We start from the raw sequence: 27,966 nt of genomic DNA, 5'->3' as shown, positions 1-27,966 counted from the left end.
CTCAGGTAGAGCTGTAATCCCAATGCAGCTTATAGGTGTTAGAAATCCGGGGTTTGGTCTCTGCAGGTGACAAAAGAAATTAGTGCTGGGTGGATTTTAAGTGATCTACAAAGATTTATTTACAGATTTTTGTGTCTGGAAAGCATCATCTCGTTTTGACATTGCTTTAATGGTTTTGTTCTCACACTAATTTGTTGCTGTTTCTGGCAAGGCAATAGTGCTCTTACTCCTTTCCCCATTCTCTCCCTGGCTGTTTTGTCTTATGAGGGGTAGTCCTCTCTCATGACCAGCTTCTTCAGGAACAGTATCGCAAGTGTCGGAGGATGTTTTGCTCTCTAACTTGGGCAATTCAGTAAAGCACTCTTAAACCTGGTCTTGTATGAAGCCCTCCCTGCTGATCTATCAATCAGCCTGATATCTCTTACCAAGGTGTTCATCTTTCACGAAGCCAAGCCGCTTGTGAGGTAACCTCCACTGGTAGCTGACTCACTCTTGCAGACCTTGGGCTCAGATCCCTCTGTTATTCCTGGAGACTGCTAGGAGAGAGGTATGAGGGCTCCTCTCTGCCTCTCTGGGGAATGGTTCTCCCAGAATCACTTCACAAGCATCTACTGGAAGCAGAAAATAATGGTGTGATGGTTCGTGTACAACAGTGTTCAAAGCTGGAGCACAGTTGCAGGTTGAAGCTGACCTGTGTCACACTGTATTGCTGTAAATGGCTGGGAAGAGCCAGCACATCACAGCCAGGTCTGAAGCCACTGGTAGGAAACAATATGAAATAACACAGCATTTTGTAAAACAGCCTGTGTCATTGGGCTTTGAGTTCTCACTAGAGCTGTCACCCGCATAGCAGAGTGTGGAGTCTCTCCTGCTGGCACTGGTCTGACCAAAAACCCACAGAGAAGAGTGTAACTATGTGGTGAGACAGGCAAGGAGAGTGAAAGACCTGTGCTGTGCTTTGAAGTCCTGGGAGAGCTGTTGCTGCACGGTGCAAATGCTCAGCTGAACAGTGACATTCCGCACCTGAATGTCTCATCTGCACCTGAAATTCGGGCCAAGCTGGTCAGAGAAGCCACGCCAGTGACCCACCAGTCAAACAATATATATATATATATATATATATCTCCATGCATATACAAGTCCAGCAACTGTCCAGATGGTCTCCATGGTGCATACATGGCAGTGCCATTGTGTTAAGTATGGGCCCTGGGTGGGGGACCTGCACCAGAGATGTGTCCTGTGAGATATCTAGCTGAGTACAGCTCTGGCTAAGTCAGAGAGTTTTCCTTGAGCTCATGTGAAGCCACTCTTCCTGCTTGCCCTCTCTGCCTGTCTTTTCATGTGATTATTTCCTTTTCCGTTACACTTCAGCAGCACACTTCTGAAGCCAATATTTTCTTGTAGCTGGCTTTTAGCCCTCTGGTAAGGTGTGTTGCCCTGTATAGTTGGCTGCAGATGCTCCTTTGAGACCCCCAACATTTGCCATCAGCAGAGTCAACTGCATTGCCTTCTAAAATCTTGTTTTAATGGTGATTCTTTTGAAAAAAAATCTGTTTTCCAAAGCTGCATCTTTTGATAATATTTGCCGGGGTGCTGGAGTTTCAAGAAGCAAGAGGTTAAGCAGCATTTGAAGCCTGAAAGTGCTGGTCCATGTTCAGGCTATTTTAGGAAAACATTGCATTGCAATAGTCCTGGAGTATGACAGCTGAGACCAGGTTTTATTCGCCTCAGAGGAAGCTGAGGTTTCTGCATCTCTTGCTCAAGATTTGCAGAAGTAGAAGCCAGATGCTGATGGCCTGGTTGGGCTGAAAGGTGTCCAGTCAGGGTCTCCAGAGTAATGGGGTTGACATCAAAACCATGACTTTGTTTGAAGTCAGTGGGGGTAGGATATCTATTGGGCTGGGGAACTATGAGGTAACTAGCCAAGTATTTCTTCACAATTGTGAGAGCTGGAAACTGCAGCTCTCAGTCACAAAATTCCAAGACCTGCAGCTTTAAGAAAAACAAAAAGCGACAAGCAAACCCAAATCCTAGTCTTCCAGTAAAATCATCGTAACTAACAACAATGATTCTGCTGTAGTTACTATCAGTGACAATGCTAATAGTACATTTGTAATCAAAACTGATAAGCTTCATTTTAAAAAGTGAAGAATAGCCCATGGAAATGAGTGTGAATGGCACCTGTGTGGAGTTCAGAATATTAAAAGAAATGGTTTCTTATTTAGATACATAAATAAACATTTATGAGTATTACTTCAGATTTTTGGTTCCAGATTCAGTCTTAGTGAAATCCAACTCTGGATGCCCTCTGTATCTCCTGTGTGGGCACCTCTGAAATTGCAAGCCCAGGCAACACTCGCTGGGCATTACAGCATGTGAAGGGGCTAAGACAGAGCTTGGGCTCACAGCACTAAATTTCAGAGTCTGGAGAATTATGAGTGGCAGAAGAGGCTGTTAATCTTCTCTCTAACCCACCCTGTGGCCACCTTATCCAAGCACACTGTTTGAGCGCTGGTATTGTGGTACATCGTGCTGGTGAGCACAAATGTGACACACTGTGTGTGCTTCGGCAACCAGCACCTTGTCAGCAATGAAAAGATTTCTTACAGCTCGTGCCTGAAAGCAAAAGGGTATCTCTAGGGTAAATGTTGGCAACTGCTATTATCTGTGGCTTCCCTTGCTCCTGAAGCCACGTTGTTCCTAAGGTTACCCTGGGTATGGACCAAAAATTCCCGACTCCCATAAGGTCTGTAGAAGTTGGCAGGCAGTAGTTGGTATTTCTTTATTCTCAAAGAACCTCTAAAGTAATTTCCAACGACATGCTGTCTGGATAACTACTTTATTTTTTGTTTCATTTTAGTTTTAATTCCTGGTTTCTTTATCTTCCTTCCTCTCATCCACTTCTGTCTTCCCTTCATTGCCCCTCTCCCCGTCTGCGTTAATGAATTCTTCAGATAGGCACCAATGTAACGTCGTGTGTGGGAGTTATGGCTACCGCAGTATAAGGAACAGAAAAGTCTGAGAAAGCTACACCAAGAAAATACATATTCAGTGTGTCTGAAACTGATCTGAGATCTGTTTTCAGTTTCCTCAGAGACCACATGTTTTTGCTTTTATCTAGAAGGCGCTAAAAAAATATTTAAACCATTCCTATAAGCTGATGTTTTCATTGGCTGTAGCTGTGCAGTCTTATTCTGCACTAAAGAAAGTCACAGCTTTGCCTTGACAACGTATTTAACAGTGTTGTGTTTGATTTGCAGGAGAAATTTGTTTTCCATATCTGGACAACTAATGTATGAAACACAGCATCCTTTTGGCAAGGAGAAACTTTCTGTCTTCATGGTAGCTTGAAGAGTGCTTGCTATGGCTGTCCTTCCCTGGCCTACTGGTGCTTGCTGTTGAACAAGCATATTTGAACTTTCCCTTCCCTGTCTCACCTGGCCCTACACAGTTTCTGTAACGTTTTGCCCTATGGATGATGAATGACCCATCTGAGGTGTTTATGCCTCTCCCTTGTTCCCGCAGTATAACCTTGTGTGCGGCAATGCCTGGATGCTGGATCTCTCACAGGCCATCCTCAATCTGGGGTTTCTGGCTGGCGCGTTCACCCTGGGCTACGCTGCAGACAGGTACTGTATAAGCACTGCTATCCTTTGATTTGTTTGGAGGTGAAATCGCTTGTAGTGTCACCTGCAATAAGCATGCACCAGCATTTTGGAGATTTAATTCACTTTGGATAAACATCCCCAGCCTGGGTGAACAAAACCCAGGCAATATAAGCTTCCTTTTGGGCTGGAAACTTCATGCGATAGTACTTACGGATCCTGTTTGGACTTTAAAATGTCATGAAAAGAGCTTTTCCTGTGGTTTCCGATGTTTTCTGTGTAAATCTGGACCCAGGAAGGGCAGAAGGATACAGAAATGAAAAGGAAGCATTCAGAGGAGTTTTATGGACTAGTGTTTGCTGGAGGATGTTTAATAGGCACCATAGATGGTGAAAGCGGCTCCTCGAGGTAAGAAGGAAGGGACTTGGTATGGTAACTCTCTCCATTCACAAGATAGACCTCATATACTTACCCAAGGTCATAGCTCCCTCCTGCCGGTCCTCAACTCTCTTAGAGCTGGATAAATACCAAGGAAAAGATGTGGGTGATATTCAGACTTGAGCAGCCAGCCTGCCCTAGAGTGGGGAGCTCTCATAAGCTCTACCTTGCTCTTAGAGTAAAGGAGGGAGCCTAGTTTGTGCTTTGTGCCGATAATTAACAGTAGTCAACCTGTGCGCTGGCTGAGAGCACCACCGATCATTTCAATGGCAGAGAACATTTCCGCAGTTCATAAAGTACTTTCTTTCTGCCTGTTGTATTTTTCTTTGGTATCTGTAATAATAGTAATAATAACTTAAAGTATGATTTCTTTGTAGGCAGGAGTACTTACAGAATTATCTGGAATGTCCTGTCAGATAACAAATTTTGAACTAGCAAATGAAAGTACTTTCAAGGAAAACCTCATCTTTCCAAGGGATATACTAAGAGAAAAATAAAGTGGAAAAGATGCCATGACACTGACTAACTTAAGACATCTGTGCCCAGTGTCTGGCTGGGCAGTTGTAATACTAGCACCTTATGACTGTGTAAGAGTAGAGACGTTACAGCTAATTATTTAAAAAAAAAATATATATATGTCTAGGAGTACTTGTATATTAAGCACAACGTAATTACCATGTAACTATGAATGTTTACATTGATAGCACTGGGGCAACGTGCTGCAGCCAGACTGTTAGATCTTGTCTCCTTGACAGCACTCAAAAGAATGGACCTTGATTTTTGTCCCATATGAATTCTCATGAAACCTTTTGAACAAAATGAACAAATATATTCTCAAATACTTTTTGGTATTAATAAACAGCTATGTGAGTTTTCACAGTTTCTTCTTAAAACAGCAACAATAACAGTGGAGATCAAAATGGAAAATCTAGTTCTGTTCCAACGACACAGTTGCCATGAAACTACAGGGAGAGTTTGTTGGGGTTTTTTTGGAATTATGGCTTACCTTGGGCACACCTATTAATAGTGATGGGGTTTGCTGGAAAATGAGACTCATGAATACGTTAAGCAGACTTTGAAAATAAGCAGTCTAAATCTAAACAAAACACTGTAAAATCACATAAGGTAATTAAACAATAAATCACTTTCACAGAGCTGGCTGTAATTGCTATTAGGAGACTAATTTGTGAAAACAGAAATGCCCCAAAAAAGTTGCCCTTATTTCAACTGGATCAAAAATGTGAACTGTAACATATAGGCCATAGTTTAGGTACAAAAAAGACAAACTTCTTTCTAAAACAAAAGGGGGCCTGGTGCGAACATTACCAGTTTGAAAATTACTGACATAAAAGCAGTGATAACTACCACAGAGAAAAAGTCCCGTATCCCAATAGCCAACACTACAAAGTTTCAGGCAAACTCCCTTTGGAACACAGAAGGTCTCAAAAAGGTATTTTCAGATCTAGCATTAAAATGAGATGCCAGGAAAAAGGAAAAATCTTTGTGTCTTTTAATGATTTTCACTTTCTTTTATTTTTTCAACAGATATGGCAGAATCCTCATCTACCTGCTCTCATGTCTCGGGGTTGGGATATGTGGTGTCATAGTGGCGTTTGCACCAAACTTTACTGTATTTTTGATCTTCCGTTTTCTCCAAGGCATGTTTGGCAAGGGAACGTGGATGACATGCTACGTGATCGGTGAGAGCAGTTACCTGCTTTCTTTTCTGGTTAGGAAAAGTGAGGAATTTTTCGAGGACAAGGAGTCTGGCTACACCTGCTGTTGATAATATTATTTCTTGGGAACAAAGCAGTGGCCCTGGGGTCAGCAGACAATGAATAACCCAAGTCCACTCTAGTTAATGCATTTGTCCTCCAAGACAAGATGCCTGCATACGAATTGTAACTTGGCATCATCCACAGTCTTAGCTCATGCCTGAACTGAATATTTGGGGAAGCAGTCACCGGCCTTTGTCCAGACCATGCTAGGGACCTTTCTAGCAGCTAAATGGTATAGTGTTTCCTTACCTGGCAATGTCTGCTAATTTACTGGTACAGAGGTGGCCTCTGAGAATGGCAGCAAGTGCAAACTCTCTGATATTCTGTACTGATATAGGATGGAAATGAGAAGCAGTGTACATGCCTGCCTGACCTCATAGGATCCCATACAGAAAAGCAAGGAAGAAGTAATGCACAGACTAGCAAGAGTGATGTGTTCTTCAGAACTGTCCAAACTCTCCTTTCGTACCCATCACTGTGGTACTTAAACATGCCTGTGAGCAGCTGGCCACAGGCAATTCAGTAGCAATGTGACACTTTCTGTTGGTGTTATTTGAGGACTTTGATGGCTGTCTAATCTATAGACTCCAATGGGGAGACATTAACACAAACAATTAAGAGGTGGATGAGTGGAATGTATATATATAAAGGTTTTCTTATTACATAGAAGATCACCAAGATGATCAACATCTATAGAGCAAGCCCTGAATAAACCAGATACACAAACGGGGTCATGGTTAATTTTGGCAGAGCCTAAACATCTTTGACAGATGCTCAGAGGAGTTAACTGCTTTTGTTCACTGGGAGGACAAACACTTGGGTGGCTGCTTGTCGTCCTTTAGCTGGGAAGATATGCTTAGTGCCAGGTTGGACACCAGGGTCCATATTAGGATTATTATTGCCAGAAAAGGGAAAAGGAAGGGAAGCTTTTTTAAAAATAGCATCAAAACAGCAGGGATCCAGACTCTTTGGTAGGCTATAGTCATGGCCCAGCAATGAAGCTCCTTCAATAGCAAGCTTACTTTTCACAAGAAAAGGGCATTGTTGTGGCATCTTGAATGACTGCCAGGTTCAGAAAGGGAAACTGCGCTCTAGAGTATGAAATAGGAAGACATTGAGGAAAGCATCCTACTAGAGACCTCAGATTTACTTAAAAAGAAAATCAGCTATTCGCTGTGATAATCCAAAACACAATGACGCCTTGTCTATACTACCTGCTGGGAGCAGCCCCTGCCTGGAGGATCCTCTAGTCTGGGTCATGGGCCAAAACTGTGCCAGGGAGACTGCTAACAGTTTACCACCAAGCATGATTATGATGCAGTCTCAAACCTCTGTTCTGGCCCTACTTAACTAATTAGTAAACATGCAGTCAGAAACACCCCCAGCTGACGAACGGTGGGTGAATTGATGAGGAGGTGTCACCCATGTTTGCCCTGGACTGTCTTGATAACATGGCTTACACTGCCAAAGGCGAGATGGTGGGCCAGACAGACTTGTGAACTTGTGACAGTGCTATCCTTCTTTATGTTCCGCCATCAATACATGTCTTTCAAGTTAGGTTTGTTTCTGTGTTGTTTATGTTGGTTTTCTCTCCTCTCAGTGACGGAGATTGTTGGTTCTGACCAGCGGATTGTTGGGATCGTGATTCAGATATTCTTCACCCTGGGAATTATGATTCTCCCTGGAATTGCGTACTTGGTTCCCACCTGGCAGGGGATCCAGCTGGCCATTTCACTGCCCAACTTCCTCTTCCTTCTGTACTACTGGTAACATTGCAGTCATTGCTCTTGTCATTATTGCTATTGCTATTGTTGTTCGAGCACCTTGAGACTCCTGCTGTGGTCCCAAGTCTCCATTATGCAAGATGTTGTACGTTAGGAAGAAGATATTTGCATACTGTTGATTTTGGCATTTTTCATTCCTTTTAATGAATCACAGTCATGTACTACTTTCCTTTTCCTGCCCAGGGTTTTCCTCTCTTGTCAGCCACAGCTGGCCCTTCACAGAACTCTGCTTTGCTCCTGCTTAACCTAAGGCTGTTTATCTGATTAACTTGACCAAAGTCTGCTTTTCCCATCAGCCACTGGACCCCACCTTTACCTCTAATTATATACTCGGTTCAAGCCTGAATTTGCCTTCCAGGTCCCATGAGTTGGCCAGTACAGCTAATGAGAAAGCAGCACACTATGCTGTGGTGAACATCTGTCCCAGTGGAGTGAGGCCATCCCTTGGGCTGAATCCAAAGAAACTAGTCCACATACCCTCTTCCTGCACATTGTTTCCTTAAACATTGCCTGTTTTGAACTTTTAAATTGAATCATCTTAACCGTAGGCTAGAGAAACTGAAACACCAATCAGTAGTATTGCTTTGTGTTCAGTTTATAAAATACATGTACATTTCATTGTGTGTGTGTTAATCTTCTAATGATACAGCTAGAAGTTTCCTGATCTGCCTGTACTTGGTACTACATGTGTTTTGTGTTGTCTTTCATTGTTCCTTGCTGTTCTACAGGCACCCTGTTTGCTTGTTGATTTTGATAATTTTGACATCCATTGTGCAAACACATTAGTTAGATTTCTTATTTTTCAGCTTTGTAGAGTATTGATATAGTCTATTTTCTTCTTTCTTGCCCACAAGGATCAGATATTTTACAGAAGACTGACTGCAAAAGCACAAAAGTGTTTCTCTGTCCCAAAGACTGAAAAATCAGTGTGCTGTGTATTCATACAGGCAAAAGGCAAAGGACTTTGGTCTGCTTATGATGTTAAAGGGCAAACCCACTATTTATGACTTTTGTGTTCTTACAGGGTGGTTCCTGAATCTCCACGTTGGCTCCTGACACGCAAAAAGGGAGAGAAGGCGTTAAAAATCATGCACAACATTGCAAAACACAATGGGAAATATCTCTCACCACATTACTCAGAGGTACTGTCATCTGCTTGAGCTACAGGGTTTTTTTCCTAAACTTTCTTAACCTTTTGAAAGTTCAGTTGTGTTAAAATACATTCTTTTTATGTGATGGGCAACACTCTTGAAGTGTCACATCAGAACAACATTGTCAGTCCCATACCTACTTTCTTAATTTGAAGAGTGTAAAAGTGAACTGGCTGGAAAGACATGGTCTGAAAAAAAAAGAAGTTTGCAAAACAATTAGTCAGGTCTTTCATTTGCAACACTCCTACTTTAAAAACTTGTGAGAAATAATCAGAACCCAGCCTGAGGACCAATGGTATTTCACAGCAGCTGCCATTTTAGCTGACATAGTGAGCGGAGACAGCAGAATCTTCTTTCCTGTCTCCTTTACTAGAAATTCCATTTACAACTCAAAGAGAAGATGATGTAGAAAACTGGAATTTAAGTATAAATTTGCTTCCATCCTAATAGGGAGAAAATATGCCTCAAAATTCAAAATAGAAGTACTGGCTGAGATCACTATTTACAAAATAGGACAATTTATGTTAGAATTACATTCTCTGACAAGTGGTCTTGACAGAACTGAAACGACTGATTCATTTCAGATGACACTGTCATATCATTGCGGCATTTGCCTTGTTCTGCGTTGAATAGCAATGGTTGGCTCTCAAACCATGTTCATCGAGGCATTGGCCTTATGGTTCAGTGATGACAACAGACATTGACAAGGTTCCTGTTCTGTAACAAACTAGATCTGGAGCCTAAATACTAGCAATAGTAATGTTAGAAATCATTATTTGAACTGAAGGAAAACAGCCACAAATTTTTGGCAGCACACAGCAGCCCAGAGGAATACACTACAAGTATTGTAGTGAATACACAACAAGTACTTCAGAAAGAAGTTGTGATTTTTTACTGAAAAAAATGAACTACATAAAATGCCTGTCTCTCAGTGCACAGTAGTATCCTGTATGCCTACATATGTACATATGCATATACATTCATTTGTATACATATATAAAATCATCATGTGTGACTTTTAACTAAATTTTCACTGAGACTAAAGGCAAAGACTTCCGGGTGGCAGTGTTTGGAGGAGACCAATGTGTCCCAGTCCGTCAGGAAGGATCATCATGACGTGTGTGCTTTGTAACAGGTAGATGGCAACCTGGGTTCCCACAGCTTGGTATCTTACCTACATCTTTCTCATTGCTCTTCTTAAGCAAGGGAGAACCTGAGAATTTAGCTCAGCTTATGCAAAATAGTGGGGTTGTTTCACCAGCATCCTAGAGTATAATTCTGGATGAACCACAAGCAGTAATAATTGACACTCTTCTGAAACACCAGGGAGCTCTTCCCAGATCCATAGGATTTTATTTACCTGGTGAGAAACAGGCTCCATAGATCGTCCGGCCAGTCCTCACAGCTTTGTTTATTCAGGACCATTCCTGCTATACATATAGACCTTGCATGAAGTGCACACAGGAAGAGGCATGTGGCAACAGGAGTATAGAAATGGCCAGTTGATTTATACCAATATTCCATTATCTTTCCACTTCATTAAGTATATCTTAATGACAGTTCTGGCAAGATAAATTTCATGCAACAGGTTCCACAGAGAAGCTGGGCCCTAACCTGTACTATGCCACTTAGGATATATGTCTCTGGACTAATGATTTTGTAAAGTCAAAACTAGACCTATCAGCAGAGGTGAGTATGCTGAAACATACATTTCCACAGCTGTTTTATTCATAAGCAACTTGTTCAAGTGCCATAACATCGCCACAATGGTGTTTCTGTGAATGTTATGTTGCCTGGGGAGCACACAAGGGTTAATGATGAGGAGGGAGGTCTGTTGGGGGAAGAAGTTATATTTAACTTCCTTGGCCAAGAAACAGGATACACTGGATGAGACTCTTGTACATTACTGAAGCAACACGACAGAAGGAGTTTTGATGAGCAGTAACAAGCTAGGCCAGCAATTATTGAACTATTTTTCCAATGGAATCCAAGGCATCTCTGTGATACCAGCCAAGGTCAGGAAATTGCCCTCAGCTCTCCCACAACACAGAATGAGCTTTGCTAGTCACGTTGAAGTAGCATCTTATGCAACTGGAGTACTGCAGACCGAAACTGGTGGGAGAGAGACAAAGTGAAAAGACTGGCTAAGGAGAGAGAAAAGGGCAAATCCATTAATGTCAATGACCAGCTGGAGTGCACGAAGCTCCACCTGGGGGTGGATGACAAGCCAACCGAGAGCTTCTGGGCCAGGATTAAAGGGAGGGCAGGAACAAGGGACATTACAGTGGGGGTTTGCTACAGGCCACCCGACCAGGAAGACTGGGTGGATGAGGCCCTCTATAGATAGGAGCAGCCTCACGATCACAAGCCCTGATCCTCATGGGGGACTTCAAACACCCTGATATCTTTGGAGGGACAACACAGCAGGGCATAAGCAATCTAGGAGGTTCCTGGAATGTGTTGATAACAACTTCCTTCTCCAAGTGATAGAGGAGCCAACAAGGAGAGGTGCTATGCTGGACCTTGTTCTCATCAAAAAGGAGGGGATGGTGGGGAATGTGAAGCTCGAGGGGAGCCTTGGGTGCAGTGACCATGAAATGGTGGAGTTCAAGATCCTTAGGGCAGCAAGGAGGGAGCACAGCAAGCTTGCTAGCCTGGACTTTGGGCGAGCAGATTTTGGCATCTTCAAGGATCTACTTGCTGGAGAACCATATGATAAAGCTCTGAAGGGAAGAGGGGCCCAAGAAAACAGTCAAGGATCACCTCTTCCCAGTTTGGGAGCAATGCATCCCAACAAAAAGGAAGTCAGACAAAAACACCAGGAGGCCTGCAGAGGGTGAAAGCAAGCTCCTGGACAAACTCAAACACAAAAAGGAAGTGGGAGAACTGATTACCTAGGATATGAAAAAGGTTGAGGTACTCAGTGATATTTTTGCCTCAGTGTTCACTGGCAAGTGCTCCAGCCACACCACCCAAGTCACAGAAGGCAAAGGCAGGGACTGGGAGAATGAAGAACTGTAGGAAAAGATCAGGTTTGAGACTATCTAAGGAACTTGAAGGTGTACAAGTCCGTGGGACCTGATGAGATGTGTCTGGAGGTCCTGAGGGAACTGACAGATGAAGTTGCTAAGCCACTATCCATCTTATTTGAGAAGTCATGGAAGTCTGGTCAAGTTCCCTTTGGTGGGAAAAAAGGGAATAAAGGAAGACCTGGGGAACTACAGGCCAGTGAGTATCACCTCTGTGCCCAGCCAGATCACAGAGCAGATCCTCCTGGAAACTGTGCTAAGGCACATCGAAAATAAGGAGGTGACTGGTGACAGCTAACACAGCTTCACTAAGGGCAAATTGTGCCTGACAAATTTAATGGCCTTCTGTATGGGGTTACAGCATTGGTAGATAAGGGTTGAGCAACTGACACCATCTACCTGTACTTGTGTAAAGCATTTGACACTGTCCTGCATGACATCCTTGTCTCTAAATTGGTGAGGCATGGATTTGACAGACGGACCACACGGTGGATTAGGAATTGGCTGGATGGTTGCACTCAAAGAGTTGCAGCAATGGCTTGATGTCCAAGTGTAGACCAGTGATGAATGGCGTTCCTCGGGGATAGATATTGGGACTAGCACTGTTTAACATGTTTGTTGATGACATGAACAGTGGGATTGAGTGCACCGTCAGCAAGTTTGACACCAAGCTGTGTGGTGCAGTTGACACGCTGAAGGTAAGGAATGACATCTAGAGAGACCCTGACAGGCTTGAGAGGTGGGCCCATGTGAATCTCATGAAATTCAACAAGGCCAAGTGTAACTCCTGAACCTGGGTCAGGGCAATCCCAAGCACAAATACAGGCTGGTTGGATAATGGATTGAGAACAGCCCTGTAGTGAAGGTCTTGGGTGTGCTGGCTGACAAGAAGCTCAATGGGACCTGTCAACATGTGTTTGCAGCCCAGAAAGCAAACCATATCCTAGGCTACATCAAAAGAAGCATGACCAGCAGGTCAAGGAAGGTGATTCTCCCCCTCTACTCCACTCTCATGAGATCCCACCTGGAGTACTGTGTCCAGCTCTGGGGCCTCCAGCATAAGAAAGACATGGACCTGCTCAAGTGGGTCCAGAGGAGGGCCATGAAGATGATTAGGGGGCTGGAGCACCTCCCCTATCAGGTCAGGCTGACAGAGTTGGGGTTGTTCAGCCTGGAGAAGAAAAGGCTCCGGGGAGACCTTATATTGCAGCCTTTCAGTACTTAAAGGGGGTCTACACGAAAGATGGGGAGGAGCTTTTTACAAGGGCATGTAGTGATATGACAAGGAGGAATGGCTTTAGACTGAAAGCGGGTAGATTTAGATTAGATGTAAGGAAGAATTTATTCACTGCGAGGGTGGTGAGGCACTGGCACAGGTTGCCCAGAGAAGCTGTGGCTGCCCCCTCCCTGGCAGTGTTCAAGGCCACGTTGGATGGGGCTTTGAGCAACCTGGTCTAGCAGAAGGTGTCCCTGCCTGTGGCAGGGGGGTTGGAACTAGATGATCTTGAAGGTCCTTTCCAACCCAAACCATTCTGTGATTCTGTGATTCTATGTTTTATCGTCCTTGGCTGGGGCGCATACGCTGGTGAGATTCCCCCATCCTGCTCAGCACTACCCAGCACTAAGAGTGGCCTGAGACATGTAGCAGGAAGTTTGTGGTGCTGCAGCTCACCCTCTGCATTCAGCCCTGCATTCCTACACCTGCATCCCCTCTCTAAATATCAGCATTTTCAAAGCATCACATCAGAATAGAGATGTGTATCTTTCCTTTCTTTTTAAGTTATGCTTAATTTTTTTTCAGAAGTGTCCCTGATTGTGACCCCAAGCCACTCACAGCTGCAGCAAATTAACCTCCACACATCCAGATTCGTGCTCAATCTGTTCCTGGGACCTTTTTAATATACAATATCTGTCATCCTTGGTGCCGTGCCCAGAGGAAAGAGAACATCTCTAGGAAGTGTTAGTTGCGGATCAAGTGTATTTCTCACATTAACTCACATCAGACTTCTCTTTCACAAAGCAACTCCAGAATTTCAGGCAAAGTGTGGCAGGTGTGGAGGTACAGGGAGTATATAGTGAGAGGTATTATCCATCAATGCATTTTGGCTAAGATTTTCCAATAAGTCTGTAACAATTTCATTGGCCAAGTCCCTTATATGGCTCTGAATAGTAGCCTTGCATTTTTATTGGTATGCAGAAACCACAGATGACCTTTGTATGAAAACAGATAAACATTTGCTTCTTTTGCTCTGTGAGTTACGACACTGATACAGTTCAGCTCCATCCAGAACTCACTAAATTAATTGAAAATCATAAACATTTTTTATCCAGTTGCTCATAATTATCCTAGCATGGGGTTTTTTTTCAAGCTGATTTTTAAATTCTTGGTCTCCGTCCAAAAGCAGGATGAACCAGCTGAATAAGAGCTGTTTCTTGAGTGCACTGTGGATCAAAATCCACTCTCCCTTTATGTTTATATATAGATATATATTTCTACTATATAGACATATCTAGACATGTGTATTTCTAGTATATGTATTAACTTACATACACTGTGTTATAAACATCCATGGATGCACTGTCCTTTGCTAAACGTGTGCAGAACTGTATGTCTGTGCTATGAGGTATCTTTAAAAATTATTGCAGAAAAACTGGTATGTAATTTTGCTGGGACATAAAAATGTCAGAGAAGTTGGTTATAAAACTTCCTCCAAAGTTTTCAGAGAGCGTATCTTTGGAAACATAGGCCCTGTCATTGAATTCCTGACTGCACTGATGTGAACAGCAAAGCTCTCCTTGACTTCAAAGAACAAAAAGAGATTTTTTTTTTCCCAACAAGAGTTGACTTTCCACAGTGATTTTCTTCTTCATCCATCAAAAAATGCTCGTTCATGCTTGGGGTTATTATGAATTTATTGAGACATAAAAATATATGATAGCAGCAGTGCGGAATTTATCTTTAGTCCTTTGGAAAACTAAAACCATATTTGCACAGTCACAACGGATGGCTGGCAGCCTGCTCTTACAAAAACAGTAATGGCAGCTTAATATGAGAAAGTCCAAGAGCAGTGCAGAAACCCAGCAACCTTTGCCTGCCCCACAAATGGCTATGGCATACAGCAGAAGTGTCAGTGCTTTGAAGAAAACTTCTGGCTCTGATTACAAAAGAGAAGCAAGAGGGAGTAGAAAGAAAGTTCAACAAATGTGGTGTTTCTCTGTCCACTTAGAAAGTTTTGTGTCGCTCAGTTACAAAAAAGTCATGTGTAAATGCATCCAGCCAAATCTCACTGAAAAACATCTGTGCTACCTTATGATATGATAAATGAATACAGGGAGAAAACTTTGGGCATAGCCTTGGCTGAGCTGACGAGACCCTCAGGCAATGCTGTTGGCTTTAACTGTGTTCTCATCATGGAACTGCATGTTCCCATATACTTCTCCACCCTTTCACCCATGTCTTCCCACTGGCCAGCATGATTTCCTTGGGCTCCTGCGCCTGTGTGGGCAGCGGGTGCTGTGGTGGTAGAGAGGGATTTACTCCTCTCTTTGCTCCCTTAGACCTCCTCTCAGGAGGGGGGGTAATAATAGAGTCAAAGCAGCCAGGCTGCCTGAAATCCTCCTAAAAAGGGCGCAGCAGGTTTAACCCCATGTTTCCCACAACTGCTTTGAGAACTGATGGCAATCCCGGATGCAGCCGCCAGTTCTTGTGCCGTCTCACCGTTTGTCCCTGCCTAAAACCACCTCTGCCTTCTCTTCCTTGTCCTCTTCCCCTGCAAAATGAACACATGAACAAAAGGGCTGCCATCTGGCTTGGACATCATGGTTAAAAACTGCTGGGCACAGTAAAAAACAGACTCCATCATTGTGCCTAATCCGTTTTTGGCCCTGCTGATATTCTGGCTCCACAATATCTTATGGCAATGAAATCCAACATGTAAACACAGACTGTGTGAAATCCGCTCTTTTCTGTTATTGTTAAACCTTCTAACTAATGATTTAATTGAGTGCCTCATTGTGACTGTATTGGAGGAAGCAGTGAACAGATTCACTATACTTTGTAGGCAGTATGAGGACCATTAATTCATACTTTGCATGATTTTTTTCTTCCAGGGTAAAATCTGTGTTCAGCAGAGTGCTTGTGTATTTTAAGACCCTCTGCATTTCACCAGTTGAATGTTTTGTAGTGTCCAAGTGCCTTCACAGATCTGCTTTTTCTCTCACTCCTCTTTTCTTCCTGCTGCCCAGGGTGCCACCAGTCATGTTCCCAAACTTCCTGCTCACCTCCTCCCTCCCTGCTTCCCTCAGCTCATTGCTTTGCCTTCCTGCCATGGTCTCTCCTCTCTGTCACCTCTGGCAGAAGTCAGCTCTGTTCCCAGTGACCCTGACATGACAATGACTGCTGATTGCCTTCCAAGAAATTCCAGGTCAACCTCTCTCAGTTTACAATAAGGAAATAATTTTTCCACTCTCAAGTCAAGATTGGGGATTTTTTTTTTCAATTTTTGCATGATCATCATGAAGGAAAACCCACAACCGTGTGCAGTTATAAGCTATTTCCCATATCTGCACACTGCTCTGGAATGTTAAAAGCAGCAAGCTGGCTCATCAGCACCTTTGCTCACTGGACTGGAATATTGCTGAGCACTGTGTTTACATAGAAACTCTGTCCCAGTGCCTGCCTGACCCCTGACAGCTGACTCTACTGCTCTCTTTTCTCCTCAGATCACTATTAGCAACCAGGAGGTCAGCAACCCCTCCTTTCTCGATCTGGTGAGGACTCCCCGGATGAGGAGGAACACACTTATCCTGATGTATGCCTGGTGAGTGCCCACATCAGTCCACTTTGTTACCAGGGTGGCAGGTTTTGAAGAAAAATTGCCTTGTGACTTTCAGGGTCTTTTCTGCTGCTTGCAGTAATTTATTCACCTCTCAATATATTTTTCCCTTTCCTGTTCAGGTTCGCAAGTGCCCTCATCTACCAGGGTCTTGTCATGCGCCTAGGAATTGTCGGAGGAAACCTCTACCTAGACTTCTTCATCTCAGGAGCTGTGGAGCTGCCTGCTGCTCTCCTAATTTTAGTGACAATTGATCGCATTGGCCGGCGCCTTCCCTTTGCAATAAGCAACATTGTGGCAGGAATTGCATGCCTCATTACTGCCTTCTTGCCAGAAGGTAATTCCCTTCCCAACGTCAGGCACTTTAGGTCAATGACTTCTCTCTGACACCCCTGAAGCAAGGAGAGCAGGCCACACAAAACTGTAGATAAAAAGTGTCTGGTGTTGGAAGCAGCACTGCAGTCATGGTACGACGTACCTTATTTGCTTCTAGATTGCCCTGGGACATGTAATGGCCGTATCTTTGGTGGGTGGTGAGCAACAGCTGGGTGTAGTCTTTGAAAAAATATGTATAAAGGCCCTGTACTGGTTTTGAAGGCAAATGAAAGGGAAGAGTATAGAAGCATAAAAGGAAAATACATTTCCTGACTTGGAAGATACTTAATGAGGTAAGAAATCAGTGATTTAGCTGAGACAGCTTGGTGGTCTTCTCATTTGCAAATAAAACACTGCAAACCACAACATGATGTAGGGGCTGTGGCAGGCAACATGGAGATTGTTGCCCTGCCCTCCCCCTTCCAGGGGTTTAGACAATGTCAAGGGGTTGAAAGAAAGATATAGCTTTTGATTAAGTCATTCTTATCTGGTTTCAAGGACAACTAAAAGGTCTGATATTGCATACAGGCTTCCCAGCACTCCTATCTTTTCCTCAAATTGTTTTCCCTTCTGTGTAATTTTTTCATCCCTGGGGAAGCATTTGGAGGTGCTCTGAAGTGAATGTTACCATATCAGCATGTTTTGTCTCAGCATAGCTGGGGTCTGGCAGCTGAGTGGACATTAGAGAGGTTTATTCCTCCCCAGGGGTGTTCCTGTCAAAGTAAGGGACAGCCCTGACCAGCCTGAGAGGTTTTAGTTCCTGAAGTTGTATCGTGAGGCAACCATTTTCCTAGAGAAGAGCCATGAGAAGCTACTTCAAGAACATGATGTGCCAATGAAAACAGGCAGGTTTGTGGTTAGTGCAAGATTAAATCCTTCAAAGATGTGTGTTGGTTCACCTTTGTCTCTGTTAAGTTCCCTTTAAAGGGGTTCCTCAAAAAATACTTAAAATGTATACTGTATTCTTGAAGACCTCCATTGCTTTAATAGAAGCAGAAATGATGAGGAAGGGAGAGGGAAGATCGATCATCTGTTCCTTGTGCTGGCACTGGTCATTGTGTGATCATGCCCTGGGATATCACGTTGTCGTCCCTTGTTTGCATTCATTACTTTGACCTCTGAAGCCCATGAAGACTGACTCTGCTGTCCTGGTGGATTTTCCCCAGGTCCCTGCTTCTGTGTGCCTCTCAGAAGAGCCACCACATAGCGAGTGGATGCTGGCTGCCCTGTGCTCCTGTGGCAGCTCCCCTGACATAAGGCACTGCAGTTCAGTCACAGAGTGCCTGATCACCATGTCATCTGCTGGCTTTGCCAGCTTCCTATTCCACCTGTTAAAAAAGTACAAATGTACCACTGGGACAGCAGAGACTGGGGACTGTTGTCACCTGCACCTAGGACTGTTGCTGGAGGAGGAAACAAAGAGCAGCATGGGGGAATTACTCCTACAGGACACCTGTCTCCAGCACCTTCATGTATTTTGGGCAACACCATATGCTGAACACGGTGCAGCAGGTCTGTGGTTAGAGCAGGAGCATGTTTTCAGGCTGGTATGACCTGAGCGAAGGGAGAAAGTGGTGGCCCGGGGCCGGCAGGATGCTGCCACCAGCCTGCTCTCAGTAGTAGTAAAGTGCTGAGGGGATCTCGCCCGGGTGAAGAGAGGACAGCCTGGGGATTAAGATACTTGCCGATGGGACTCCTGAGGTCCAAGTCCTGCTTTCAAGAAAAGTCTGTTTATACAGATGGGAAAAACTGCAGTGGTAGCTTGTGAGAGCTCCATCACTCTAGGGTGCTCACACAGTTTGAGTCCCCAGGCAAAGGGAGGAGTCACACAGATGTCGCCCTCACCTAGGGGGTCTGGTGGACTGAAGGAACGCTGGGGAGACAATGTGGATTTGTTTTGTTCTTTCCAGCCTTTGCTTTTCTTACAATTGTTTGAAAACAGAACTTTTCAGGGCAAATACAGTGTCTCCCAACATGGGATGAAATTTAATGGGGTGTTGTTTGGTTGTTTTGGAAGGGAAACAAGCCCAAGCATCTCATTTGTTGGTTCAGAGAAAATTGAAATGTTTTCTTGTTCTTCCTATTGAAGTTTTGAGAAAACACAACCATTGCCAGAGCCCTCCTCAGTGGCAGAGCTCCCCTTTGCTCCGAGTTCAGGCTTGTTGTTTCACTTGCCTCCTCTTCCGCCTGGTCATGGTTAGACCATAAAAGAGATTGTCCTTTCCTAAGGGCATTGCAGAAGTGATTATTGCATTCCTTGTGATGCTCCTCCAGAGGCCACCGGCTCTCCAGACAGGTCACTCGGACCGCTGAGGGGTTGCATATGGCAAGATGGGATAGCTCTGCCCTGCAGTGTGAGTCTCACACTCCGTGTTGATGTATAAGTGCTTCCCACTGATGTATACAGGGCAGTGGCTGCACACCAGAGCTTGAGCAGAGCTGGGAGAGCTGGGCAGAGCTAACAGGGCAGTGTCAGAACCCTGGGCCAGTCACGTCAGGTACAAAAAGAAGCACCAGGGAAGGGAAAGAGGAGGATGGCCAGGAGTAGCATTATTAGGAGAGTGTCTAATGTGCAGTAGCTAGACAAATTACGAAGTGTAGTTGGCCTGCTCTAGGGAGAATCATTTTACTGTAGCACCCTTGTTTAAAAGACATGTAAATGTGGCACTGAGGGACATGGTTTAGTGGAGGACTTGGCAGTGTTAGGTTTGCAGTTGGACTCAATGGTCTTAAAGGTCTTTTCCAACCTAAATGGTTCTATGATTCTATGCAGCTTTAAAGGTAAATTCTTTGTGGTCAGAAGGCTTTGGGAGGTGACTCAAAGGTGTTTCTTACAGTATAACATCCCTATATAAATATATGCTCCTTTCCAGAGCACAATTTGGACATGATCATGGAAGCTTGTAATGTTCATTCTCCCACCTATGCTGTTTTGCCCCACCAGCATCTTGAATCAATGGACTAGAAGTAGTTTCTGATTCTCCAAAGCAGCCTTGCATGATGCTGGAAAAAAATAAATGGCAGTATAGATTGATATCTACAGCAATGGCCTTTCGGTCTGAGTTGCACTGATCCCATGTTTCTGTGATGTAGCTTCTGCTGACAGGGTCTGGGACTTTCAGAAATGCTCTGCTGGTGCAGCAAAGCGCACTTCACCCGGGTTTCTTTTTGAATGAACAGATATCCCATGGCTCAAAATGACAGTCGCCACACTGGGAAGACTGGGCATCACAATGGCTTTTGAAATAGTCTATCTTGTGAATACTGAATTGTACCCTACAACGCTGAGGTACGTCCGAAGCTCACAGGACTCTTTCAACTTTTCCCTCTGCTTTTCCCCATTCCCTATTTCACCACTCTTTAGAAAAACTTGGTTTTCTCCAGAGTTTCCTAACTGAATAGCTACTGCTCAATGTGAATGGCGTGTACTGACAAGATAATTTTGGAGCTAAGTCTACATTCTGCTCCTTAAACTGCTGGTTCATCTGTTTGGAGCACGTCTTAAATATCTGGCACTATTTTTCTTTTGCAGAAACTTTGGTGTTTCCCTGTGCTCGAGTTTGTGTGACCTGGGTGGGATCATAGCCCCATTCCTGCTTTTCCGTTTAGCAGCCATTTGGTTGGAGCTACCTCTAATTATTTTCAGTAAGATTTGATTTAAAATGTACTTTTGCTTTAAATATCCTCCTCCTAATGGAGCTTTTCTTTTGGGGCAAAAGTAGTACTGCGTGGCCTCTTCTCCCCCTCATACCAGGCCTTCTCAAACTTCATGCCTTGAGCTGAACAGCAGATGGGTGAAATGTGGGTGATTTCATGGCACGCTATGGAAGAGCTCAGGTCTGCTTGTGTAACTTGGCTGAAAGAGCATAAAAGAAACTATGTGAGGCACTTTAAGACTGAAAAAATTACATCTAAATTCTGTAATTGCAGAGAAGTAAGCTTAGTCTCCCAAGAGTAGAGGTCAATGTCCTTTAAAAAATACTTGTTTTTTCATAGATTCAGTTATGTCCATGGATGTTGTATTAACCATAGCTTTGTATTCCTGTCAAACTCTTTTTGTCAGTTGTGTTTTGGAAAAAATGAGCCCTGCAGAGTATTTCTGTGGAAAAAAATTTAGTTATTTCAAACAAGGAAGCGGGAGACTGTGGCTAAACCAGATTTCCAGGGCACATGTGACTGGGAAAAAAGCAAAAGGGATAGGATAAAATGAGAAGGGAAATTGGTGCTAATGACAACTTTAGCTGAAAACAAAAATGGAAAGACGAAATACATTTTAAAAGATTACTATTATTCCTAGAATAGACATATATGGAAGTATGATCTTTATATTACCTAATTCTGAAATTCTGCTGCTGCTGAAGGACATATGAATTCCCTCTGTCTTGAGTAAACAGCTACAAAATCAGAGAGGATCAGAACGGACTGTGCAACAGTCAGGGAACTTTTTACTTTTTGCTTCAGTCCTATCTTTTACTTCTTACATTATTTAAGTCACATCTGTGCAGGAAATTATTGCAGCTCTTCAGATTCAGATTCAGATTATTCAAACTATTTCAGATTGGTTCTGTATCTGAATGTGCTTTCCCAAGAATGAATTTTTATTCTGAATCACATAATCTACTTTGGCCATGAATACATGAAGAGGGTATTTCAGGAAAATCTCAATGGTCTCAAGAAACACAGATGTATCAACGCGACAGAGTCCCTTGAACAAGGGCAAACTTGTCTTAAGTGAGAAATACCATCCTGGTTCCAGTGCAGTTTTTATGCACACCCATGTACACTTATCTCAGGCTTTTAACTTCTAAGATCTCCCTTTTGGGACAATTCAGGCTACAAATGAACCCCTAGACCCCAAATTTTTTGTAATAGATTAAATTAATGTAGCATAAAGGTGTTAGATAAGAGTAGGGTAATCGAAAATAGCTGTTGCACTTCAAAAATCTCACTTCAACCTTAATTTGAATAAATATTCCTCAGTAGATAAACCCTGAAAACAGGAAAAGTAACAATTTTCTTATTGCTTTTGTATTTCTTAAATGTCCATTGTAGGTATTCTCGCAGTTGTCTGCGGGCTCCTGGTATTGCTTTTACCAGAGACAAAGGGAATCTCCCTGCCAGAGACAGTGGAGGATGTGGAGCAGCTTTCAAGGTATGATATGTATTTTCTTACTTTTACTTGGGTGAGGTTTCCCAAGGTGTGCTCCTCCAGCCTTATCAGCTGTCATAAAATATTGGTGTTTTCCAAGTATCAAAGTTCCCTAGTCAGGTGGATGTTATGAGCAGGAGCATCTTCCTCAACAGAAATGGGAACTTTTCAGTACCACTAAGGCAGGTTGTTAAAAAAAAGTATGGGGATAGAATCTGTATTTTTCTCATAGAGACACAAAGTTGTCCTATGCACCTCTAGATGCAGAAAGTAATAGTGTGCAAGAGAGATACTGCAGAGTATAGCCTGCAACTCGCTGTTCAAGAAAACCAGTCATTACCTCAATCAAAGCATCCCATGAATCACAGAATCACAGAATGTTAGGGGTTGGAAGGGACCTTGAAAGATCATCTAGCCCAACCCCCCTGCCAGAGCAGGACCACTTAGGGCACTTGATCATGGGAGCATTTCCACAATTTGTGAATGCATTGAAAAGCCACGTACAAGATGAATTTATAGCTGAAGAGTTGTAGGCACAGCTTTCCCACTCTTGGCATACAGCAAGCCAGACTCTTCACTGCACTGCAGGCATTCAGGGAACATTTACAACTTGGCTAAATTTCTTGAGGAGCTAGTGCTATACACTAATATTTCAAGCAGTTGGCTTTGGATATTACATCAACAACTTTTGCCTGCTTTAATGTACAAACTAAAGAAAGAGGGAATTTTCTGTGCAGGAAGTAAATGTTTCAGTACTGCAACTTGGACTACAGCTTGGAGCATGTCTTTTCCTCTTTCACTCTTATACTCATCTCCACTTCTGTTTCTTCAGTCATTTTGGTAAACGTGGCAAGAAACGGAAACACCAGGACACCAATTCTTATATTTGACCTTTGAAGGACAGCACTGAGCAAAGAACTTGTTCCCATACTGGGAATTTGTTCTCCACCTGCCACCACTTCAAGATTTGCTGCAGAGTATGGATTAAACTCCATGTTCTTCTTGTAAGCATAAGGACGTTTAAAACAAGCAGTGTATTTTTCTATAAATATTGAATAAATTCATTTTTTTCTGAGTGTGCTCTTTGCAGGAAGGGAGCACTCTGTGGTTCTGGTAGAGAACAGAACAGCTCTAAAAAGATGCACTATCCAGCTCAGTGAGCTCTTATTTATTTCTTTATATATTTGAGCCATTTGTTTACTTCTATTTTTAGCATATACCTTTGGGTGGGGAGCATTTGAAATGGTACTGCTTATTTAAGACTTGGATGACACTGAGGAGGAAAGGATGAGTATTTCAACCTGTTCTTCTTTGCCCCTGGAGAGTCTGGATGAACAGAAGATCCGATGGCTCAGGAAGGAGGGTGTTGATCAGGTGGCTCTTTCTCTGGTTAGGAGGGATGGGAACCAGAGGCGTGCATCAGGAGATCCTGGCCCTGGTCTGATCCACTCCCCCAGCAAGCCTCTGCCACAAAAGCCCTGCTTCTTTCCCTGTTCAAGGGCCTTCTGAAATGTGGCAGCAGTCCTCCCCCTCTCATTCCCAGGGCTTTATGTGGGTGTCACAACATACACAGGGCATTAGCTCTGCAGATCAGATTGTCCTACTGTCCACTAGTGCCTTCCCCCAGACCCAGCTGGGGTTCATATGACACCCCATTGTCCTGTCCCCTGGCCAGGGATAGCCGTAACTCCAAGGGAAGGGCTTCTGCCTTCTCTCCCCTGTTGAATGCTTTTGCAACCCTCTCTTTCAAAAGCATCCTGGTTTTTCCCCTTCTCAAACATGTTCTCTGCCCATCCCTATAAACCAAATTCCCTCGCCCTTGACCACTGCCAAGGTGGCCTGCAATTTGTGTCTTCTGTCTGTTATTATTATTTGTCACCATTCTGTCTTAGGGATAAATTATTTGGGTTATTGACAGGGATGTTAAGCTGTCCTTGGAAGATGGGCAGGGATGAGACAAGAGCTTCGGTTATGGAGGGAAGTGTTAACTGGTCCTAGTTGTTTGAAGCTGACATGTAGCAGAATAGCTTGAATCTGTGGCTCTGCAAGCAGATAGCAGGGACAGCCTGCCTTCCCTTTCAGCTGTACGATCTTCTTCATCAAGTATTGGGTCCTGGCCACTGACAATACACTCCTTACAGTGAAGTACTTGAAAAGATGGTGTTCAAAAAGTATCCTGTTATCAACAGAGAATTAAAAAAACAAAGGAAAAGAAAGCAAATGATCCTTTGTAAAGGGTCTTACAAGGTCAGTAATAACATTTTTGGCATAAGCAAATATAGGACTGACTTTTGAAGGTTCATACCACAAAGGAGCGGTTCTAATATTACAGTCAGTGCAGCTGAATGACTATCGCTCCAGTCTCACTGTCTTAAGAGCACATACAGGCAGGTGTCTGCATCGGGGGATTTCCTATGGTGAGGAGCATATTGTGCATTTCAACAGTTTCCGACTCTCCTTGCCTTTTCCCAGCAACTGCCCATACCACCAACCCTGCTGGCAGAAAACAGGATCTTTACTAGTAATCTTAGTCTAATGTTTGCATACTTTGAGCGGTTAGCGATAAAGAGCTGTCTTTCAAGGCTGTTTCTAACTTCCTCTGAGGCATAGTTGAAGGTCAACGGGATGCTTAGCAAAAGTCAGTCGTGATTTGAAGATATGAAACTAAATGAGCATCTGGTAGTATATCTGGGTAATTGATGATGTCTAGAAGACAACCCAAAACTGGAGCTACAGCTGCAGGGAGAAAACTCCTCCTACACCAACATGGTCTTCTGCAGACAGCTGTAAACTTCCAGGGGCTGGCTGGCAGAGACCGGCCCTGAACTGGAACCTGTGGGCTTGCACTGGCTGGTCTCAGTGCAGGGTTGGAGCCCAGGCACCCAGCCACAGAGCTCAGCCTTGCCTTCCTCACACCCGGCCAGCCTGCACCGCAGGCACAGCCCTCAGAGAGCCAGGGTGAGGCAATCAGATGCGATGCTGTGTGAGTTTCCCTCTTCCCTTTAATATCTCTTGTGAATTTTAGTGAGGTTTTTTAACGGTTTCTTAAACACTACAGCAGTCTGAGACGGACTGTGAACATCATTTAAAGCTATAGCTTGCCAAAGAAATGTTAATATTATTTGCCAGCTGCTGCTGTTTGTGGACAACTAAAACTTGTTGAGAAGTGCAAGACACAAAGGCTTGTTTCTGACCTTTCAAATTGTTCTTTGTTTTGCATAGCTTCGTGTGTTGCTCAGAAGAAAATGTAAGTGAAATATTTCAGCATGTAAAATGGCTAGGAGCAGTGTCAAAAGTTTGGATGTATTTATTTTCTAAAAATTCACATGTAAAAGTAGGAAAAAGCCTGTGTACATGTTCTGACTTCTAATATGATAGTACGTAATGACTTCAGGAAGAGGTTGTATTTGGTAATAGCTCCTATGCTCTTACCCCTAACAGGGGGATTTTGTAAGATGGAAAATCCTCCCATCTCTTCGGGTTGCCTCATAAAGGTTGTGAAATGGGTGATAACCTGTTGTACGATGAGCTGTTTGGTGACTGTGGGCTTACATTCTTGTGGGTGAGAAAGGGCGGATAAGGTGGTGGAAGCAGAGGGAGAACTTCAGCAAGGGAGGACCCTGGGGGAAACCAGCTGGGGTTGTGCAGATCACTGGGCAGGCTCCTTGTTTAAAAAGAGTTACTATAAATTCGTATGTGCCTCAAACCACTTAATACGTTGAGCCTTATGGGAAAGTCCTACAAACTTCTCAGGCAGCAAAGCAGTGTTCTCCTAAACTGCATGGGTTGACACTAAAAAGGCTGTCATGACCCATCTCAGTGAGACGCACCTCTTCAGGAGGGGCCAAACACTGCCAGCTTTAGTTGTCTTGCATGTGTCATACTTCAGCAGCACGGTGAGAGATGTGATGTACATAGCAGACAAAGGATCACCTTACCACTGCCAAAGACGCACGTTCAACATGACCTCAGAAACTCAGGAGCTGTGTTCTTCCTGCCTGCAGAGAGATTCCCAGACCAACAAACGAATGAATGTGCTATTTGGCCCAAGTGTGTCACTGCCACCCAATTTGCCTTGTTACTTCATTTAGTCTGTGCAAGTGGTTAGTGATAAATGGCAGTTTTTATTGCCGTTGACACTCTTGTAGAAGGAAAAGATCACAGTTTACATGCTTTAAGAGGTTATGAGGTGGGTCTTCTGTAGGGACTCAGATGTGTCCAGGCATTTCTGGTGAGTTTGGCAAGGACAGCACGAGGGGTTTGCCTGCAAACCGGGTATTAACTATGCCTGCAAGAGTTCGCATTTGAAGAGCTTTACAAACCAAAGACCAAGCTGCAACACAGAATTTCTGTTGTCAGGGAATTACTGTGCCTATTTCTTGGCTGACTTAACGATCCAAATGCATAGATACAGAAAATATGAGGGTGGGTATTTGTGCCCAAAGAATCGCCCCCGACCAGAGAGGTGGTTAGGGAATGCTTTATCAGAGCTGTTCCTTTCTCAATGTCCTGAGATCATTGCTTCTTCCAGAACCAGAGTCCAGGTGTAGAAGCTACAAAAATCACCCCGCCACCTAACACTGTTTTATAGTTTTTTGTCTCCTTTTGCAGCCTATGGGAGAAAAAAAGAGAACTTTTAGGATGCAACCCATCCCTTTTGTATATACATGCATACAAAAAGTAAAAAGAGAAATGACATGCAGCTTGACATGCCTGGGAGTGGACCTCTGCACTGCAGAAAGTGGGCAAGACAAATCCCAGCCCAGGAAGTAGCTATGTTTTTTGGGGTACACTCAGCACACCCTGGGGACACAAGGAGTCCATGCACAGCTGAGCATCCCCAGGCGCATGTGGGGTGCTCCCTGGCACATACACAAGTGGTACAGGAGGAGAGTGCGCATTCATAGTTAGCAAGTGTTTCACTCTGTTGAGTGTGAGCCAGCTTTCCCTGGAAAGCACTTCTAAAGGTCTAAGCTTTCATTTCTTACAACCACAGGCATGTGCATATCGTCTTCTTTCAGAGAATGAAAGTGTACATGCACCACTTGTATAGTGAGATAAAGTTATATATTGAAACAGGATGGGTACTATGGACAACAGAATTTTACAATACGTCAAACACATTGTCATTACTTGCTGTAATGCTTGACAGTTATTTCTCTGTCTTCTCTATGGACTAACTTTAGGGTGAGGTTATTTTTTATTCACTGTTTGTATCTCTGATGCAATATTTGTACTTTTGCTGACATACAGATTTCCATGTCAATAAAAAATACGAAAATACAAATCAAATGTGTTTGCTTCTTTTTTTTTTTTTTTCATCCCATGTGTTTAATGCTGTCATACACATCTAACAAAACTTCACATGCATAAAAGACACGTACAGTGAGGTTCTTCTTTGGTTTGTACCATTAAATTGGTATGAGACTCAGACAACTCATAGAACATGAGAAGTATTCTCCTTTCTTCATCTGCTGGCGGCACAACTTCTTGGGAAAGTCAACCTTGGGAGAAAAAGTTATTGTAGAGCCTAATATAAGATTGAAATGCAGATGTCCAGTTACAGTTGAGGTTGGGATTTTTGACATATATTTCAGAGATGGATAAGTCTATTGTCAAACACAGCAAACCATAGAGAGGGTAACACACCATCAGTTGGGTTTCTTGGCAATAACTGTTAATTTAGAGCAATTTAAAAAGGATATTTTTTTTTTTTTTTTTTTTACTTTATTATGAACGATTGTAGCTTTAATATTGCACTTGGAATCTTGTATTGCTAATGTGCATACTGCTTTCCAGGATAGGGCAGTACATACCCAGGA

The 27,966-nt window shown here is 43.4% G+C and overlaps 1 protein-coding gene across 2 annotated transcripts in view; it reads left to right on the top strand.

Annotated features, from left to right (window-relative positions):
* The window catches only part of SLC22A3 (solute carrier family 22 member 3), a 32,290-nt gene extending 9,256 nt beyond the window's left edge, over window positions 1-23,034 (top strand). Inside the window, exons 2-11 of one of the 2 annotated variants that reach the window (XM_086461068.1) lie at window positions 3,526-3,629; window positions 5,589-5,743; window positions 7,422-7,587; window positions 8,630-8,747; window positions 16,508-16,605; window positions 16,743-16,957; window positions 20,176-20,284; window positions 20,528-20,640; window positions 22,048-22,144; window positions 22,944-23,034. In XM_086461068.1, coding sequence (XP_086317194.1) covers window positions 3,526-3,629; window positions 5,589-5,743; window positions 7,422-7,587; window positions 8,630-8,747; window positions 16,508-16,605; window positions 16,743-16,957; window positions 20,176-20,284; window positions 20,528-20,640; window positions 22,048-22,144; window positions 22,944-23,034 — 1,266 coding nt within the window. Of the gene's footprint in view, window positions 1-3,525; window positions 3,630-5,588; window positions 5,744-7,421; window positions 7,588-8,629; window positions 8,748-16,507; window positions 16,606-16,742; window positions 16,958-20,175; window positions 20,285-20,527; window positions 20,641-22,047; window positions 22,148-22,943 lie in introns of both variants that reach the window. The other variant, XM_009949969.2, reaches the window with a different exon arrangement.
* Window positions 23,035-27,966: the final 4,932 nt, after the last annotated feature.

This window comes from Leptosomus discolor, chromosome 2 (genome assembly GCF_034619465.1).
Source record: "Leptosomus discolor isolate bLepDis1 chromosome 2, bLepDis1.hap2, whole genome shotgun sequence".
NCBI lineage: Eukaryota > Metazoa > Chordata > Aves > Leptosomiformes > Leptosomidae > Leptosomus > Leptosomus discolor.
The sequence above is the reverse complement of the archived record's forward strand: the minus strand, read 5'-3'. Positions and strand labels throughout refer to the sequence as shown.